This window comes from Silene latifolia, chromosome 8 (assembly GCF_048544455.1).
Source record: "Silene latifolia isolate original U9 population chromosome 8, ASM4854445v1, whole genome shotgun sequence".
In the NCBI taxonomy this organism is placed as follows: Eukaryota; Viridiplantae; Streptophyta; class Magnoliopsida; order Caryophyllales; family Caryophyllaceae; genus Silene; species Silene latifolia.
Genome location: NC_133533.1, coordinates 5557412 through 5575536, shown reverse-complemented (window position 1 = coordinate 5575536; position 18125 = coordinate 5557412). Strand labels below are relative to the sequence as shown.

The window sequence follows — 18125 nt, the reverse complement described above, 5'->3', positions numbered from 1 at the left end:
AATTAGAAACTTAATTTCATTTATACTGCTCATTTTTAAATAAAGCTAGTATTTAATAAATTTATAACATATTTAAATTTAACAATTTTTTCACACAATAATTTTTTTAGCAGGGGTTTTTCTAAAATGTGCCCAATATACACATGTTAAGATGTTAAGAAAGGAAAGATTTATATCATTAATTCTCTAAGTAGGGTAATAATGAGTTTGGATTCAATTTCTCATGATATATTAATGTAAATCTTTCCTTTCTTAGCATCTTAACATGTGCCTATCGGACACATTTTAGAAAAAACCAGTAATATTGACAAATATGGTTACTATAGTATGCATAAAATTTTCTAACATTTTGAGAAAATATTTTACCCATTTTATGTGAAAAATATTTTAATTTATTTTCTAAAAAAATAGTCAATATATATTTTTGAATTCAGTGAATCACTAATAAAATCCCTATTTTAGTTATTTTAGTAGTGTGAACATTTAAATTGAATTTTCGAAATAAAATAGGGAATAGCATGGAATTTCTATTTTTATAATAGGTAACTTTTAATTACTCTCTAGATTTATTTATTTTCCTTATATAACTGTTTCTCAATAAGTGAGGTGTCAACTTTTGATGAAAATCTATGATGCCACGTCAGCAACTTGGCTATTGCATTAAAGAAATATATGATGGGAGGTAGAGTTGTTCATGGACGGGACGGCCTACTAACCTATTTTGTAAAATGGGCTTGATAATATATTTTTCAAAATTTTCAAAGATCCGGTCTACAAACTCGTCTAAAACCCGCAATTGCTCATGTTCGTGGGTCAATAACATTATATAGATTTTTTGTTGGTACTAAATAACTAAAGAGGGGCGAACCTCGAAATGTAAGAAGCTATTACACGGGAAATAGCTATTCCGAGAATGTCCTCACGGAGTATAGAACGCAATTCCGCAGGTGGATTATCCAGGAACGTCTAGACTCTACTCTACGATTTGTCAACCAATCAGCGACTCTACTCACTTTTCAATAGTTGTGCTCTAACTTTACCGTCCAGCTACCGAAGATGTCTTAGTCTAGTGGTTAAGACAGAGGTATTGTGAACTATAGTTCTCGGGTTTAAATCCCCCCCTTCCCTTTATTGTAATGCGACTAAGTACGCGTTTCGATTGACCAAAAAAGAAAAAAAAAACTTAATAAAATCTTTGCATCTTTTTAGGAACGGAGAATATTGCAGATCAATTGCTCTCCTTCAATAAACTGGATAAATTATATAGATAAACGCATTAAATTCACATTTAATTAGTTTCATGTAAAGCGAATTTACGTTACAGATTTATAGCTCATCAACACAAAGCATAACCAATAAATAATTAAGATAGTCAATTAAAATCTGTTTTACAATATACTCATATCAAACCACCTTACATAAGCATTTGTGTCCAACCCGAAAATCGACCAGTTATATCAACCTGATTTAACGAGACATTTACCTTCATTTAACCCGAACCCGAGCAAGTAACCTTGCCCGGTTGTCCCCTTGACTAGAGCTGGCAAAAGCTGACTCGACCCGAGAAACCTGACCCGACTCGCCCGAAACCTGACCCGATACAATCCGAAAATTGGGTGAACCGAAACCGAACCGACCTGATAACCGATAGCAGCCTTATTTTTTTCAACTTGAACCCGACATGAACCGACCCGACCCGACCCGTGACCCGATACTTTCTCAACCCGATAGATGACCCGATAATGAACTAGCTTAATAATGGTTTAAGTAACACAAAATTGACATTCATCTTAATTATTTTCACTTAAAACTACAATCAATGCACCTACCCATTATTTAAACATAAAATTACCATCTAAAACTAAATATATAAGATAAAATATACGCTAATAACCTGACCCGCTAACGACCCGACCCGACTTGTCACCCGTCAATGACCCGACCCGAAGATGATCCGACATGAACTGAACCGATCTGAATCCGTCATTAACCCGACATAACCCAAATCCGATATGACCCGACCCGCTTTAACCCAACCCATAACCGACCGAGTGACCTGATTGCCACCTCTACCCTTGAGTCCTTGACCCCTTCACGGGTGTTGATTCCATCTCTTTAAAATAATGCTTCTACTTTTTTTATGTTACCTTGTCTTTTACATGCAAGTATGCAACCTAAACTATTTATCCTTTTTTCTTCTTCTTTATTTTCCATTTTTTTTGTGGTCCTTGACAAAGTTGACACTACCATAACATTTTTGATATATATATATTCCCTCTATATACACAAAAATCCCATAAAAAACACAAAAATGTCATTTTGTTCTTCTCCTTCTTGTACTACATTATTCATCATTCTTCTTCTGACCATTACAATCACTTCTAAGGCCTCGAAAAACGACACGACACACCGCCGCCACCGTCAATTGTCCATAGACTACTACGCCAAGACATGCCCTCAAGTGGAGAAGCTTATCGGGTCCATTACTTCTCAGCAGTTTAAAGATGCTCCTTTTATTGCTCCTGCCACTATTAGGCTCTTCTTCCATGATTGCTTTGTTGAGGTACGTATATATTATCGTGTATAATTATATTGTCGATACTACTCAGACACGTTTAGAAGTATATATCTAACTAGGCTTTATTTGTGCTCATTAAATTTGAAGATTAGTCTCGACTCAAATCTAATATACAAATTCTTATTTTTTATTTGTTATCGCGACGCTTATGGTTGAACACTTGAACATGGCCCTTACTTCCTCCGTTTTAATGCGTTGTATACATTTGCTTTTTGGGCACTATTCATAAGTGAGGAGAATCTTTATTATAACTTCTAATATATAATATAAAAGATAGTCATGTAAAATCTTTTTGAAATTGTCTTATCGAGTACCTTATGAATATCGAATTTTTATAATTTTTAGTAATGTATAGCTGAAGATATAAGCAAAAAAACGTGCATTAATGTACGTGTATAAAGCAAACATATACTCCGTATAACTCATTGGAACGGAGGGAGTATTCTCGTTTTTGAGATGTACTATGAGTCTATGACCAGTGGCGGAGCTAGGATCTAAAGGCAGCGAGGGCGAAAATTTTCAACGGGAGGGCCTAACTTTATCTAGATATGTATTGGACCTAATATATGGCTTTTATATATGTCATAGTAATATAGTATCTTAACAAACACCGCAACTTTTATAGTTGGGCCAAATGTATTTTATTCATCATTATCTCATTAGTCTAATATATGTATCTTAAATATCGTAAATTTTTTTATTTAAAACGTATGCATATTTTACTCATATTATTAAAATCAGTGTGTGCTTTTCACTTTTTGAATCTTTAAATTTTTTACACCGTTTAAATTGTTACTCCGTATATTGTAACAAAAATTATAAAAATAGTTATATGTTTCAAATGCGTAAAAATAAGCATAAGTTTTTGTAATTAAACTAAAAATCTTATTTTTTTAATCATAAACTTATTTTGAGTAAAAATGTAAAATTCGTTCTATTTAAATTCTTAGTATTTTTACACATTAACAGTTGTAGATAATTAAAAATAAAATTCAAAGTTCATTTATATATTATGAGTTTTTCTAACCTATGCCCACTAGGCATAGGATAAGAAACCCAAAAAGGAAAGTAATAAATGATATTTTTATGGGAAATTGCAATATCAATTACTTTTACTTTTATTTACAAGAAAATACATTTATTACTTTCCTTTTTGGGTTTCTTATCCTATGCCTAATGGGCATAGGTTAGAAAAACCCATATATTATTATTATTATTAGCTCTAATTGTTAAGTTCTTTACACACAACAATCTAAAATACCGTACATTCGCACGGACTTTATACTAATTATAATGTACTTGAAATCCTTTCCAATAGGTATATCATGTCGGCTCATTTTTACACGTATAAATGGAGTCAGTGGTAATAATAATAATTAATGTAGTGATCATCTACTCATCTCTAGTGGTGTTGGTGCATTGTGTTAATGTTAAAAGAGTATAAAATTAATTTTGGAACTTTAACTATCAGTTTAAATTTTTGGTTAAAATGAGTTTTTGATATGGTATCAGAGTCACTGATCACGCATCAATCGGTAAGAAGAGGCATGTAGTTGCATTTTTTTTAGAGGAGTATAAAACTGTTAAGCACTTTGCTTAGAATGTTATACTCCCTCATATTCATTCATTTTGTCCCCCTTCTATTTTGCACAAGAATTAAGAAAATGATTTTGGACCATACAAAACACTCTATTCCACTCTACCTCACATGTAATTAAATTTGGACCACACAAAAGTTACCAAAAAAGGAAAGAGGGACAAAAATCCGACTAGCTTCGATAAGAAAAGAGGGACAAAATGAATGAATAGGAGGGAGTATTTGGTGATGAGGTAGGGTATATTTGTACATCTGTTTTGGTTATGAGTTCAAATCTCGTCAGTATCAAAATAACCTTAACAGCCCTGCATTAGAGGAAGTATATATAATCCTTCTCGTGCGTTGGAGACTATCCACTTATTGCAACTAGCAATGTGTGGAGCACAAATATATGTACAAGAGATTAGGAGGCCATTTCAATGTTAGCCTTACAAATCCTCCATTTCCACTTCCATTTCCATCTTCTTGCTTTAATATTGCTCAATAATAATGACCACAAAGACATACAACTCTCTACTCCACTAGTTTTATTCCCGTGCAAGAAATGCACGGGTCGTAATAGCAGGCGCTATCATTAGATACATGAACATATAATTTAGCGTGATTAAGTGTTCAATACCGTGACAATATAAATAGTCCATATTTGGAGATTCGAATATTTAATAAATATTAGATTTGAATATTAGATAATGTACAATCGTATTTTATTAGAATTATATTAAAGGTATTTAACATTTAGATCCGTTGAATGTATGTAAATTGCAATATTTTATGTAAATTATGACATTTTAACATATGTTTTAACAAAAGTAATTAAAATGGGAATAAGAGATAAGAATAAGAATTGTGTTGAGGAGAGAAGGTAATTAAATAGAATAAGAAAACATGGGAGGACCCACATGTAAAAACTCAGCAACCAATCAGAAGCAAAGAAAAAACGCAGCTTTTATACTATGTAGATTGTGCTCTATTGCCACTAGTATTTTGCTTACTTTTTGTCTGTTAAAATAAAATTCACAAAATTAGGGAAAATTCTCATGATACCGTGAAATTTGCACTTTTTTCTCAAATATACTTACTACTTTTTTGTCGAAAAAAAGTTTGACAGAACATATCTCTTAGTTACGAAATCAATAACTAGTTATACAACTTATTCCTAATTACGTCCATAATTATTTTCTGTAAGTCTTGTGTAAAACGAGAGTGTAAGACAAATACATTTATACTCTATATAGTTACATTTATCGATCTCTTGCTTTAATTTTAATAAGGGAATATGGACGATTATTTCCTCTTCTCAATCACTCGTTTATTATTTTGATTTTTTGTAGGAGTAGTATATATCGAGACAGAGAAGATTAGAAGAATATAAACAATGTAATACCATTAAAGTATCAAACTAACAAACTTTAATTACATTTTTATTTCAAAAAACCCGGACTTGTTTTCTTAGATATACATTGATCACAAATATTTGTAGGGATGTGATGCATCAATATTGATATCGTCCCAGCCAGGAAGTAAGGAGTTGGCAGAAAGAGATGCATTGGACAACAAGGACTTTCCCGTGGAAGTATTCACTAGTATTGATAAGGTCAAAGCTTTACTAGAGAGCAATTGTCCCGGTGTCGTGTCGTGTGCCGATATTCTTGCAATTTCATCAAGAGATTACGTTAACTTGGTAAGGTTTTTTTTTTTTTTTTTTTTTTTTTTATTTATTTACATATGATGATATTTCAAATGTGTTATTATACGCCACAAACTTGTGACGGAGAAATCTAATTATTTTATAATAAAATCACCCTTAAACTAAAAGAATAAGAAATCTCTAAAGTTTTCCCGCCTAAATTAATTAGGCTATAAATGGGCTTAATAACATCAAATCTACAACTGGGTCATCTTGATTAATTTTGACTTAAGTTATAAATGGGCTTCGTAATATCATATCTACGAGTGGACCATACTGATTAATTTCATACAATAAATAATTTCTATATACCATTTTAAAAAGGGATAATATTCTTTTAATTTGCATAGACATATTAACGGATATTCTTATTTTGTTACATACATGAAATTGCACTAATTATATGTACAATGTGATATAAATATTTTTACTTATGATATATTTTTTTTACACTTTAACTTAATACCCATCTTTGCTCCATATTATATGAAAACTTAAATTTTGGGTTACTTTTTTTTAATTGTTTATATAACGCCTTCAGGATATAGTGATATAATTAAAAACAACGTTTTATTAAAACAAAGTTAATAAAATAATTTTAGTAAAACCGACAATCTTATTCGAAGTAAAAAGTGTTGAACAATCTCTTTTCTAACTCTTAATACAAAATTACTAATAGTAAATTTTATAATTAAAAAGTGTTGAACAATCTCTAATATTCTTATCTAAAAAACCGCTCATTTGCGCGGGATCTATACTAGTATAGGAGTAATTATTATCAGATAAATAAGAATTTGTATAAAAACACAATTTATTTGTTACAATTTGTGACCCGTCACGAGAGAGACGAACCGAAAGAAAATATAAACATGCATGCCAACTGCCAAGGTATCATGCTATGAGCTACGACAAAATCAGCAATCATCTTGTATCTCCTTTATCAGGCTTTCAGCAATATAATGTAATCATATACCCGTGAGACTATGGAGTGTGGACTGTGATATATAGGTAGCTTTTGAGATGCAGCTGGTTTACTTGGAAGTCGGTAAATTATACCATGTATCCAGGAGTATGGTGCATGGTATTCCATTTTCTTAATTTTTTCTTATAACAAATAAATCATAAATTTAATAAATTAGAAAATAATAAAAAATATATTATTATTCATTATTTTTATTCCTCTACAAATAGAGATCATATTTGATATGTTTTGTTATTTATTTTTTTTTTCTCACATATTCACATAACGTAATTGACATATTCATATTATATCACATAATTTTTTTCCTTTAATTATTTTGTATTATGCGGTTTTGGTATGAAATTAAACGTTCATGATTATTGTTCAATATATTTGAACCAATAAAGTCATATTCACTCAAGTGTAAGTGAATATAATAGAACTATGTGATGAATATCACACCACATAATACATATTCATCAAACTATAGCGTCATATTCACAAAACTGAAAGTGAATATGATAGTGTCCTATTGTGAATATCGCACTTTAACGCACATATTCATTAAACAATATTGTCATATTCATTAAACTTAAAATGAATATAATAGTGTCATATCGTGAATGTAACGCTACGTAACATTTAAATTGAATATGACTGTGGTAGCTTTTTTTTAAAAGTGGAAGTTAATTTTTTGTTTTAAAATTTTATGAGGAAAAAAAAGCAAAAAAAGAAAATAAGAAAAAAAAAGGGGAAGTTGAGGATGAATGGGGAGTTGGAGGGAGTATGTAGTATCCTACACATGGGTGTAGGATATAAGAATTGGTCGGTTAACTACCTTATATAAGTAGCTTTTGCTATGAAGTCTTAATTTAAGGCTAGTCAAGTGGTGTTAGTTCAGTGGTAGCCGGGTTAAACCTTGAAGCTTGCAGAAATGCAGGAGTTGAGAGGTCCCGAGTTCGACTACCAGTTGGGGTGATGATCACTTGGCCATTGCTGTAACACCCCGATTTATGAATGAGCCTTTAGCAAGACATTCCTTAATAAACCGGACTGTTACCATCTCGGTTTCCCGAGGTAGTGAATAACAAATTAAACTCCAAGGCAAAATATATAATTACTTTAACTTAATTATTACAAAACCTCTTTTACATCAAATTACAAAGAACTAACATAAATGAAAGTGAAAGTCTTCTAATGATGATCTAGCTACTAAGTCTTCTGATCCAGTGTCTCACGCCCATCAAGCTCCCAGCCTATCTCATAAACCTGTCAAGCCTGCTCCCCAATATTTGGATCGTCACAGGTGTTCACGAATACACAGGGTCAACCACGAGGTTGAGTAGGGAATACAATGAAACAACAAAATATGATATGCATGCTCCTCCGTCACCTCCATCTCCATCTCAACTCATATCTCATAACCCGAACACCCACCATACCGATCCCCAGTATACTATATATCGACCGTAGCCGATCTCGCCACCGCAACGAGGACACCAGGGCAAGTCCTGCAGAACCCGCCTGGGCCTTATCACAACATCATCTTCACCACACCACATCACCACAACATCCGCCATCTCCAATGCATATGAATGCTCAAAAGAAATTAATGCAACACAATATATATATCTTTGAACTGATCAATCATAAAATCATGCCGTTACAAATGTTGTGATAACATACTCAATACGATCAATTCAAATCAATCACCTTCCAAAGATATGAATCATAACGTAAATCAACAGCCACGAAGCAAGTCAACGTTCACAGTTTGGTCATACGAAACACAAACAAGTCAACACAATTCAACATCAACGATAATAAGTCAAGTGTATTTCTCTACCTTTTCGCAATCCAAGCACACACAAGCAATCACTTATGATCCTTCACTTATCCATCACCTACATATCATAATTATGTATAATTACCATCTACTCAGTCAATTAATCATGCACATAACCTAGACTCATCATAACTTAATAGGAATATCAATTTAAAGAACAAACACGACTTTTCCTGATTTTCCTGCTCATGGCAGACTCGGTATAAAATGAATAACTAATTCCAGAAAATTCGGATTGATGCAAGGCCAATTGAATTGGAACCCCATGAGTCTTAGCCACAATTTATATCTAACGTGTTTTTCTCAAATTCCAAACTTATCAAGGGTTTTCAGACTGATTTCCAAAAACTGACAGAAACCATCGTATAAAAAGTATTGGTTCATAAAACGAGTTTGACAAATGATTCTTAAGTAAAACCAACGCCTAACTCATCCAAACTCTTTAAATTAAATATATGAAAAAGATCCAGCACCAATTCAATATCTAAATTATGTTTTAGAAGTAATCTTTCAGCCTCTACTGATTTGCGGACTTTTTAGATAGACGTTCACAAATAATTTCTTCAGGAAAAACTACACCGTGAAATGCTACCAATTTTCACAGGCATAAACTAGGCTTGGAATAAATATGAGTCTCTTCTTTAACTTTTTGCATCCCACGGCTTTAAGACAGGTAAAACACTCAAATAACACAGACCAACGAATCTGTAAATTGCTGTAACTATTCCATTCATTTATCTCATACAATTTATAATCAAAAACCCCCAAACCAATTCTAGGGTTACGAAAATTATCCCAATACTACTATAATTATGCTAATAATTGAATAAAAAGGTAATAGGATAGTCTACTTACGAAATAGGATGAGAATAGGCTGAGAAATCGCCTCGCAATTCCTCACGCGGTTCCCTTCACACACGGCTCCCTCTTCTCTCTTTTCTCTCTTTTCTCATGGTTAAAATGAATATGGTGATAGGGAGATTAGAGTTTGGTTAGATGGGTTATACATATAGGATAGGTGCTATTAAGACGATACGGGCCTAGCCTAGTTAGATTAATTAAAACCCGAGTCACATAATTACCCGAGTCACAAATACACTACACGACCCAGCTGGTAACTCGGCCTAATATAATATCATATTAAAATACCGGGTATTACAGTCTACACTCCTTAAAAGAAACTTCGTCCCGAAGTTTAACCATAATAGAAACACATCATGTAACACTCCAACATAACCCACACAACGCATAACCAATATAGCCAAACTGAGAAATCACACATGAAAGTATAAAGATTTTACAATCCTACCCTCCTTAAACATGGTTACGTCCCCGTAACCTTCATTATTATAACAAAAGTTCTCAAACTACTGCTAACAACTGAAAGAGGATAAAAGATTCACAACTCACGACGTTCAAGTTAACTAATCCCTACTAAAGACAATCAATATACAATCTCTCTCAAGGAAGCTACAGTTACTGCTGCTACAGCACATCACCACGGATCGGAGCAAAAGCCACGTTGAATAACTTAAGACATTTCAGTATTAATCTAAACACTCTTCATATCAATCAATACATGTAATAACATTCACAGGATCTGCTCGTCAATCTAATTTATACATTACTACTCAGGTTACAAAGATGAAGATGCTTAGGTGCTCACATATGGTTCATGTCAAATAGCATATTTTCCAAGAAATATTGGTCGAATGACGAATGACGAATGCACATTGATTGGCAAATTTTACAAGCTTATTGGTCGAGTCGGTCAAGCGAGTAAACAAATATATTGGAAAGTTAACATACAATACTATCATACATAAAATTTCATTCTTGGTGTTAAATATATTTAAACTGCACCCAACACCATGACATAAAAGATTAAATGTATTTAACTACACCAATTTTACAAATATTCATTACATATCATGCTAATATCAACATACCATGTTAACACATAACTCACTTAAATCACCACATTACATTTCCCGTTTTGACATTCGTAACTAACCACAACCCACTAATTCACTACATGAACGAACAACATGACTAATTTAACCCACTATTTGTGACTCCGTTCTAGCTTCATTCCCCCAGACTAGCAAATATCATGAAACCATACAACCGGACAATCGGGCGGAAATCTCATTCCGAATTTATACTCACACGACAAAATTTAACTTCATTTTCAAAACTTTTACTTTCATATTGGATGGTGAATAACTTTCTTAACATAAATCTTATAACAGAGCCGTCCATAGAATCCATTTAACTCAAAATCAGATAAACTTAACTCAATTCCTTCAAACAATACGAGCTTAGGTGTCGACTCATATTTCGTAATTTACAGGTTCATCTTATTCATTTCAGTCCTATCTTTACTAATGAACGACTATTACCTCAACATCAGGATTTTAGTTGCACTTCTTTACTCAGTTATATTCACGGCTAACACGACTACAACATTTAATCAGAGACCTTTTAGATAGTACACATTCCCTGATGACGTCTCATCAAAGCATACGATTCGTACCATGATGTAAAGCAAGTAACTACAAATTAACTGTGTTCAATCAAAATTTTACCTCTTTATTACAGATCTATTTATCACGGGTTGCATGGTCACACAAAAGTATAAGTACCAACTCAATCACATGTTAAATTTTAAAACGATTTATCACGTCATAAGAACTAGACAAGAGTCTAACCATATAGTCAATATAAGAAGATTATTAGTTTAGATTGGAGGCACATTATAAAATTCCCTGTTAAACTCCTTACGGAACCATCGACTGTGCGTCATGAGTAATTAACTTAATAATGTAGAAGTCAAACAACTGAAATTACAATTGAGTATTAATGGTTATATGATTCACAATAACAACAAAATTACTTCCATATCACACATATGTTTAACATTTTAGTAACCATACCATTCAATTGTATCCATCAACTCAGTATAATTCATTTTCAGCAAAATAAAAGATATTGCATAAACAACTTAAACACGTACATATACCATCATATAACTTGTAAAACATTATCTATGACAAAAGATTAGCAAGGTGAACAAGTTCTCTGGTTTGCACGGTTTGAACAAATAGGCAACTCGCGGCTCAATTAAACGTAACTATAACGACTATCATTTAAATATACGCATAACATGTGAATCATCAAAGGGTTATCTCATTATAATTCATAGCGGCGGTTCGAGAATATATTTCAAATATCGTAACTATATCGTAACTATATCAAACTATATTTCAAATATCGTGACAATTGCAACAATCACCTTAGCATTTCATGACAATACAACTATGAACATATCCAATAAGGAGCAACAACACTATTTTATTATCATATCATAAGTTTAGGTTCAACTGAAATAAATTAATGCAATGAAAGTAATAAGTATAACTATAGGCACACAGACTCACATAAAAGACATTAGAACTCAGATGACATCCTACATGTGTGAACATTTAGACATACTCATTACTACCATCCATGTGTAAACATTTAAACATAATTATTATAAATATTCATGCGAGTATATTAGAACAATCAAGTTAACATTTAACGCCACCAACTTTACCAAGATATGACAATATAGTTTTATATTTATATATATCCGACCACTATTCAAATATGATGAACACACCAGAGATATTATAACATGTCAAGCATAAAATATGCAAACAACTGGACTCGTATAAAATATTTCACCCTCGATTAAGAATCAAATTAAGCTATTCAATTTCACTCATACTATCATGCCAACAATGTTATAAACTAAACTTTAATTTTTTTTTTATCACTAGTTAAGATACATAACCAATGAATATGTGTGCTACTATCATCATATAAGGACACTATAATTTCACATTAATAAGGCTCATGAAATAATCGAACAACTGCATGAAAACTCAACATAGCATTCACATTTTAAAAGTTATGATTCACGTTGTAACTTCCAAAAAAATCACGAATAAATAACCGTTAAACGAAAACTTGAGTTATATTACTTTTTATAACATACAGAGAGTTAATAATTCGTGAGAAAAAGAATGAGGTCCAAAGCTCAATAATTCAATTTTTCAAGGATTTTACAACTCAGTTGGTCCAAACAAGTATGTGACAGCAATTGGTCCGAAACTTGGGTCAGTTTGCAAAACTTACCATTTAATATAGAGAGATCAAGAATTTTCGTGGCTTATCAATTTGAAAACATATGCGAATATTCTGATCGATGGAGTTGGAATTATGCAAAAATTATTAATACAATTTAAATGAGGATTTTTACAAAATCGTTGGTCGAAACATCACTGCACAGGAACTTCCTGAACACAGCCCACTAAAATATTTATTACTCCTAATCCGTATATCCTATAAGCATGAAACCAATGCCAAATGAACAATAACTCACGAGACAATCTCTCATAAAATTTTCATCCATAGAAAATAAACAAAAAAGAAATGGCAGTAAGGTCAATTAAAGAGTAAAATCAAACAAAACGAGTTTCAGCACTAGGTCATTCTTTACTATGTTACAAGCTCTTATGAACATACTATGTATACTAACCCATCCCAACTTAAATCTCACACTTTGTACTTACGTAAACATCTATCCCATAGAATCCCTTCGCATCTCGATCTACTCCTTACATCTAAATCACGATTGCTATGACTAGAAACAAGCAATTCAATAGTGTTTCTAATTACTATCACAATACTATACTAGCATGGCTTCGGGATTACATAACCGCATATCACTAGACATAATAGCACTATCAACACGCCATTCACATCCATCCAGATAAATATCATCAATTCGCAATTATTTTCACGCTCACGATTACCACAATCCAACACTTCATTGATTATCAATCTGAACACGAAAATTTATTTCTCATCTCCACAACATCATATGATCACGTCATCATTCATACAAAATACTAACCGTAACGTTGTCCTGCAGAATGGTTAGAATATATGGGTCTCAAGGTATACATCAACTCGATTATATCCAAGGTTTTCCTTCTAACTACCCCATTCACTCAATTTTCTCTCGGGTTACCTGGTTCAAAACCGAGAGGGCAAAAGAGCACGCATTAAGGGCGCCTTCTTAACCGCACTGTGAGCTCCTAACAGTTTATTCCCGGGGGTTCATTTTATTTAGACACATCCTACGTTCATTGGGTTCATTGGTTTAGGCCCGAGGATCGTTCGCTCTGATACCACTTTGTAACACCCCGATTTATGAAGGAGCCTTTAGCAAGACATTCCCTAATAAACCGGATCACATTTACCATCTCGGTTTCCGAGGTAGTGAATAACAAATTAAACTCCAAGGCAAAATATATAATTACTTTAACTTAATTATTACAAAACCTCTTTTACATCAAATTACAAGGAACTAACATAAATGAAAGTGAAAGTCTTCTAATGATGATCTAGCTACTAAGTCTTCGATCCAGTGTCTCACGCCCATCAAGCTCCCACCTATCTCATAAACCCCGTCAAGCCTGCTCCCCAATATTTGGATCGTCACCGGTGTTCACGAATACACAGGGTCAACCACGAGGTTGAGTAGGGAATACAATGAAACAACAAAATATGATATGCATGCTCCTCCGTCACCTCCATCTCCATCTCAACTCATATCTCATAACCCGGAACACCCACCCATACCGATCCCCGGATACTATATATCGACCGTAGCCGATCCGCCCATTTCCTTGTGAGGACACCAGGCAAGTCTGCGAACCCGCCCGGGCCTTATCACAACATCATCTTCACCACACCACATCACCACAACATCCGCCATCTCCAATGCATATGAATGCTCAAAAGAAATTAATGCAACACAATATATATATCTTTGAACTGATCAATCATAAAATCATGCCGGTTACCAAATGTTGTGATAACATACTCAATACGATCAATTCAGTCAATCACCTTCCAAAGATATGAATCATAACGTAAATCAACAGCCACGAAGCAAGTCAACGTTCACAGTTTGGTCATACGAAACACAAACAAGTCAACACAATTCAACATCAACGATAATAAGTCAAGTGTATTTCTCTACCTTTTCGCAATCCAAGCACACACAAGCAATCACTTATGATCCTTCACTTATCCATCACCTACATATCATAATTATGTATAATTACCATCTACTCAGTCAATTAATCATGCACATAACCTAGACTCATCATAACTTAATAGGAATATCAATTTAAAGAACAAACACGACTTTTCCTGATTTTCCTGCTCATGGCAGACTCGGTATAAAATGAATAACTAATTCCAGAAAATTCGGATTGATGCAAGGCCAATTGAATTGGAACCCCATGAGTCTTAGCCACAATTTATATCTAACGTGTGTTTCTCAAATTCCAAACTTATCAAGGGTTTTCAGACTGATTTCCAAAAACTGACAGAAACCATCGTATAAAAAGTATTGGTTCATAAAACGAGTTTGACAAATGATTCTTAAGTAAAACCAACGCCTAACTCATCCAAACTCTTTAAATTAAATATATGAAAAAGACCCAGCACCAATTCAATATCTAAATTATGTTTTAGAAGTAATCTTTCAGCCTCTACTGATTTGCGGACTTTTTAGATAGACGTTCACAAATAATTTCTTCAGGAAAAACTATACGGTGAAATGCTACCAATTTTCACAGGCATAAACTAGGCTTGGAATAAACATGAGTCTCTTCTTTAACTTTTTGCATCCCACGGCTTTAAGACAGGTAAAACACTCAAATAACACAGACCAACGAATCTGTAAATTGCTGTAACTATTCCATTCATTTATCTCATACAATTTATAATCAAAAACCCCCAAACCAATTCTAGGGTTACGAAAATTATCCCAATACTACTATAATTATGCTAATAATTGAATAAAAAGGTAATAGGATAGTCTACTTACGAAATAGGATGAGAATAGGCTGAGAAATCGCCTCGCAATTCCTCACGCGGTTCCCTTCACACACGGCTCCCTCTTCTCTCTTTTCTCTCTTTTCTCATGGTTAAAATGAATATGGTGATAGGGAGATTAGAGTTTGGTTAGATGGGTTATACATATAGGATAGGTGCTATTAAGACGATACGGGCCTAGCCTAGTTAGATTAATTAAAACCCGAGTCACATAATTACCCGAGTCACAAATACACTACACGACCCAGCTGGTAACTCGGCCTAATATAATATCATATTAAAATACCGGGTATTACAATTGCAGCCCCCGAAGGGGTGGCTTACATGGTCCATGTGGTGGAGCGGGAATGCATGGGCCCGGAGGGATTCAACCTCCTCGTCATAAAAAAAAATTAAGGTATAAAAAAGGCCTGATTTAGTTAATTTGCGGAACACATACAGGCTATTACTATGCAATAATAATATAAAAATTAAAGCGGCGAAAATGATATAGTATAACATCTTTACTAATGAGAGATGTTCCCCGTTACCAAAAAAAAAAAAACATCTTTACTATATCCGAAAAAAAAGTTTATGACACCTGAAAATGTCTAATTTTATAATTTGTGTATTCAATGTTCACTAGATTTAAATCAGACCCGAGTATGTAACGATTATTTGATCGTCATTGTAGGCAGGAGGTCCATACTACGAAGTGAAGAAAGGAAGATGGGACGGAAAAAAATCGAAAGCATCTCAAGTTTACTCGAATCTCCCTCGAGCAAATTCTACAATGGACGAGCTTATACGACTATTTAACTCAAAGGGTTTATCAATTGAGGACTTAGTTATCCTTTCGGGTGCACACACGATTGGGTACGCACATTGCAAATACGTAACAAGTCGTATATACGATTACCATGGCACCAAACAACCACAATCGAATATCGACCCGAGATTATTAAAGGCGTTAAGAATGTATTGTCCAAATTATGGTGGTAATGAAGATATTGTGGTGCCTTTTGATGTTACAACACCTTATAAATTTGATCATGCTTATTATGCAAATTTGGAGGCTAATTTGGGAGTATTGGAAACAGATCAAGCCTTATTTTCGGACACGAGAACAAAATTGCATGTTCAAATCATGGCTACGGATAAAGAGAAGTTTTTCCGAGGATTTATAAAAGCGATGGAGAAAATGGGGGAAATACATGTTAAAAGAGGACGAAAACATGGTGAAAAGAGAATAAATTGTAGTTTACACGTGTAAATTATTTTAAAGGTCCTTTTTTTTTGGATGTGCATATGTTTTTTTTTTTTTTTTTTTTTTTTTTTTTTTTTTTTTTTTTTTTTTGCGTTGTGATTTTTTCATTTGTAATTTGTAATGAGCATGTATTAAATATATGATTTATTTCGTGTTTAATTACTTTTTTTTATGTCGAGAAAATTGCCTCATTTTTTGTTTTTTGACAACGTGAGGAGGATAACTTACAAAATTGTACCAGCAACTATGTAAGCTACCCGACTAGGTAGCACCAGAAGATCGACTGCTAAATCTAGCACTACTAAGCCAAACTTAAGACATACATGGACATTATTTGAAATAAAAGCTACAACGTAAAGATAAAGTAGGAAAGGGACAGAGGAATGGCCATGAACTACCGATCCAGCTTCCCAAGCACACTTAAATTCCAGGATACATAGATGCGAGCGAGTCTTAGAGTGACAATGACAAGATGTACTTCCGCTCTTGCGAAAAGAACGAAGAAAGACAAAGTGATGAGCGAGACGACGAAGTCTGCCATCGGCGGAGATAAAACTCCTACACCTTAGAAATCGAACCCTTTGGCCCATCGACCAACACACCAAGGAAATCGGCATACGAATGAGGGAGGACAATGGTAGTCCATTTGCCCAAATCCAGTCAACAGAAGCCACATGACGACGTCTTCTGTCAATCCCAAACCTCTTCTTTATACTAAAGGCCTCGACGATGATTACGGGACATGGCACCCATAAACAAAGGGAGGCTATTATTGAAACAAGCAGGAAAAAACAGTAAGTAAAGTGAACCATCAATTGGAAGCGGAAACCACCACATCCGACCCAACCAGCGCACTTCCAAAACCCCGACTCCACCCAACCCAGCCCGCCTAAAAAACGACAATAGACAATCACAGGCAGCCACGAACAAGTTCCGGAAACAGAAAGACGACCACACCAAAAAAAACACACAAGGCAAACACGGCCCAGCACAGATGAAAACATCAAAGAGACCAACAGAGGCCGAAAACCAAACGCACCCCCAGGACCATCGACATGCAAACAACAACCCAAGCCGAGAGGAAACACAGATGGCACAACAACCACCAGACAAGACACAGAACCCGAGTGTACATGTTTGAATTCGAAAACCGTACAAACATGCATACACAAAGAAATCCTTTAGAACCTGAACAAGTTTTCTTACAGACTACTTCACATAAGATGACGTAAGACAAACACACAAAATAA

General features: G+C 33.9%; 1 protein-coding gene and 1 long non-coding RNA gene across 2 annotated transcripts; one reads left to right on the top strand and one right to left on the bottom strand.

Moving 5' to 3' along the window:
• Nucleotides 1-2173: 2173 nt before the first annotated feature.
• LOC141594017 (peroxidase 19) lies at nucleotides 2174-17034 on the top strand. The gene is made up of 3 exons (XM_074414236.1): nucleotides 2174-2563; nucleotides 5656-5856; nucleotides 16303-17034. The coding sequence occupies exons 1-3, from the start codon at nucleotides 2312-2314 to the stop codon at nucleotides 16879-16881; spliced, it is 1032 nt and encodes a 343-aa protein (XP_074270337.1). The 5' UTR covers nucleotides 2174-2311; the 3' UTR covers nucleotides 16882-17034.
• Nucleotides 7916-9661, bottom strand: LOC141594018 (uncharacterized). The gene is made up of 3 exons (XR_012521979.1): nucleotides 9525-9661; nucleotides 8670-8727; nucleotides 7916-8101 (listed from the first exon to the last, which is right to left on the bottom strand). It is a non-coding gene; the product is annotated as an uncharacterized LOC141594018 (long non-coding RNA).
• Nucleotides 17035-18125: the final 1091 nt, after the last annotated feature.

Excerpts from the sequence above, each read along its gene's own strand:
- LOC141594017 (XM_074414236.1), top strand. The coding sequence starts at position 2,312 with ATGTCATTTTGTTCTTCTCCTTCTTGTACTACATTATTCATCATTCTT. Across the intron at positions 2,564-5,655 it reads TCCATGATTGCTTTGTTGAG|GGATGTGATGCATCAATATT; the intron begins GTACGTATATAT and ends AAATATTTGTAG. Across the intron at positions 5,857-16,302 it reads CAAGAGATTACGTTAACTTG|GCAGGAGGTCCATACTACGA; the intron begins GTAAGGTTTTTT and ends TCGTCATTGTAG.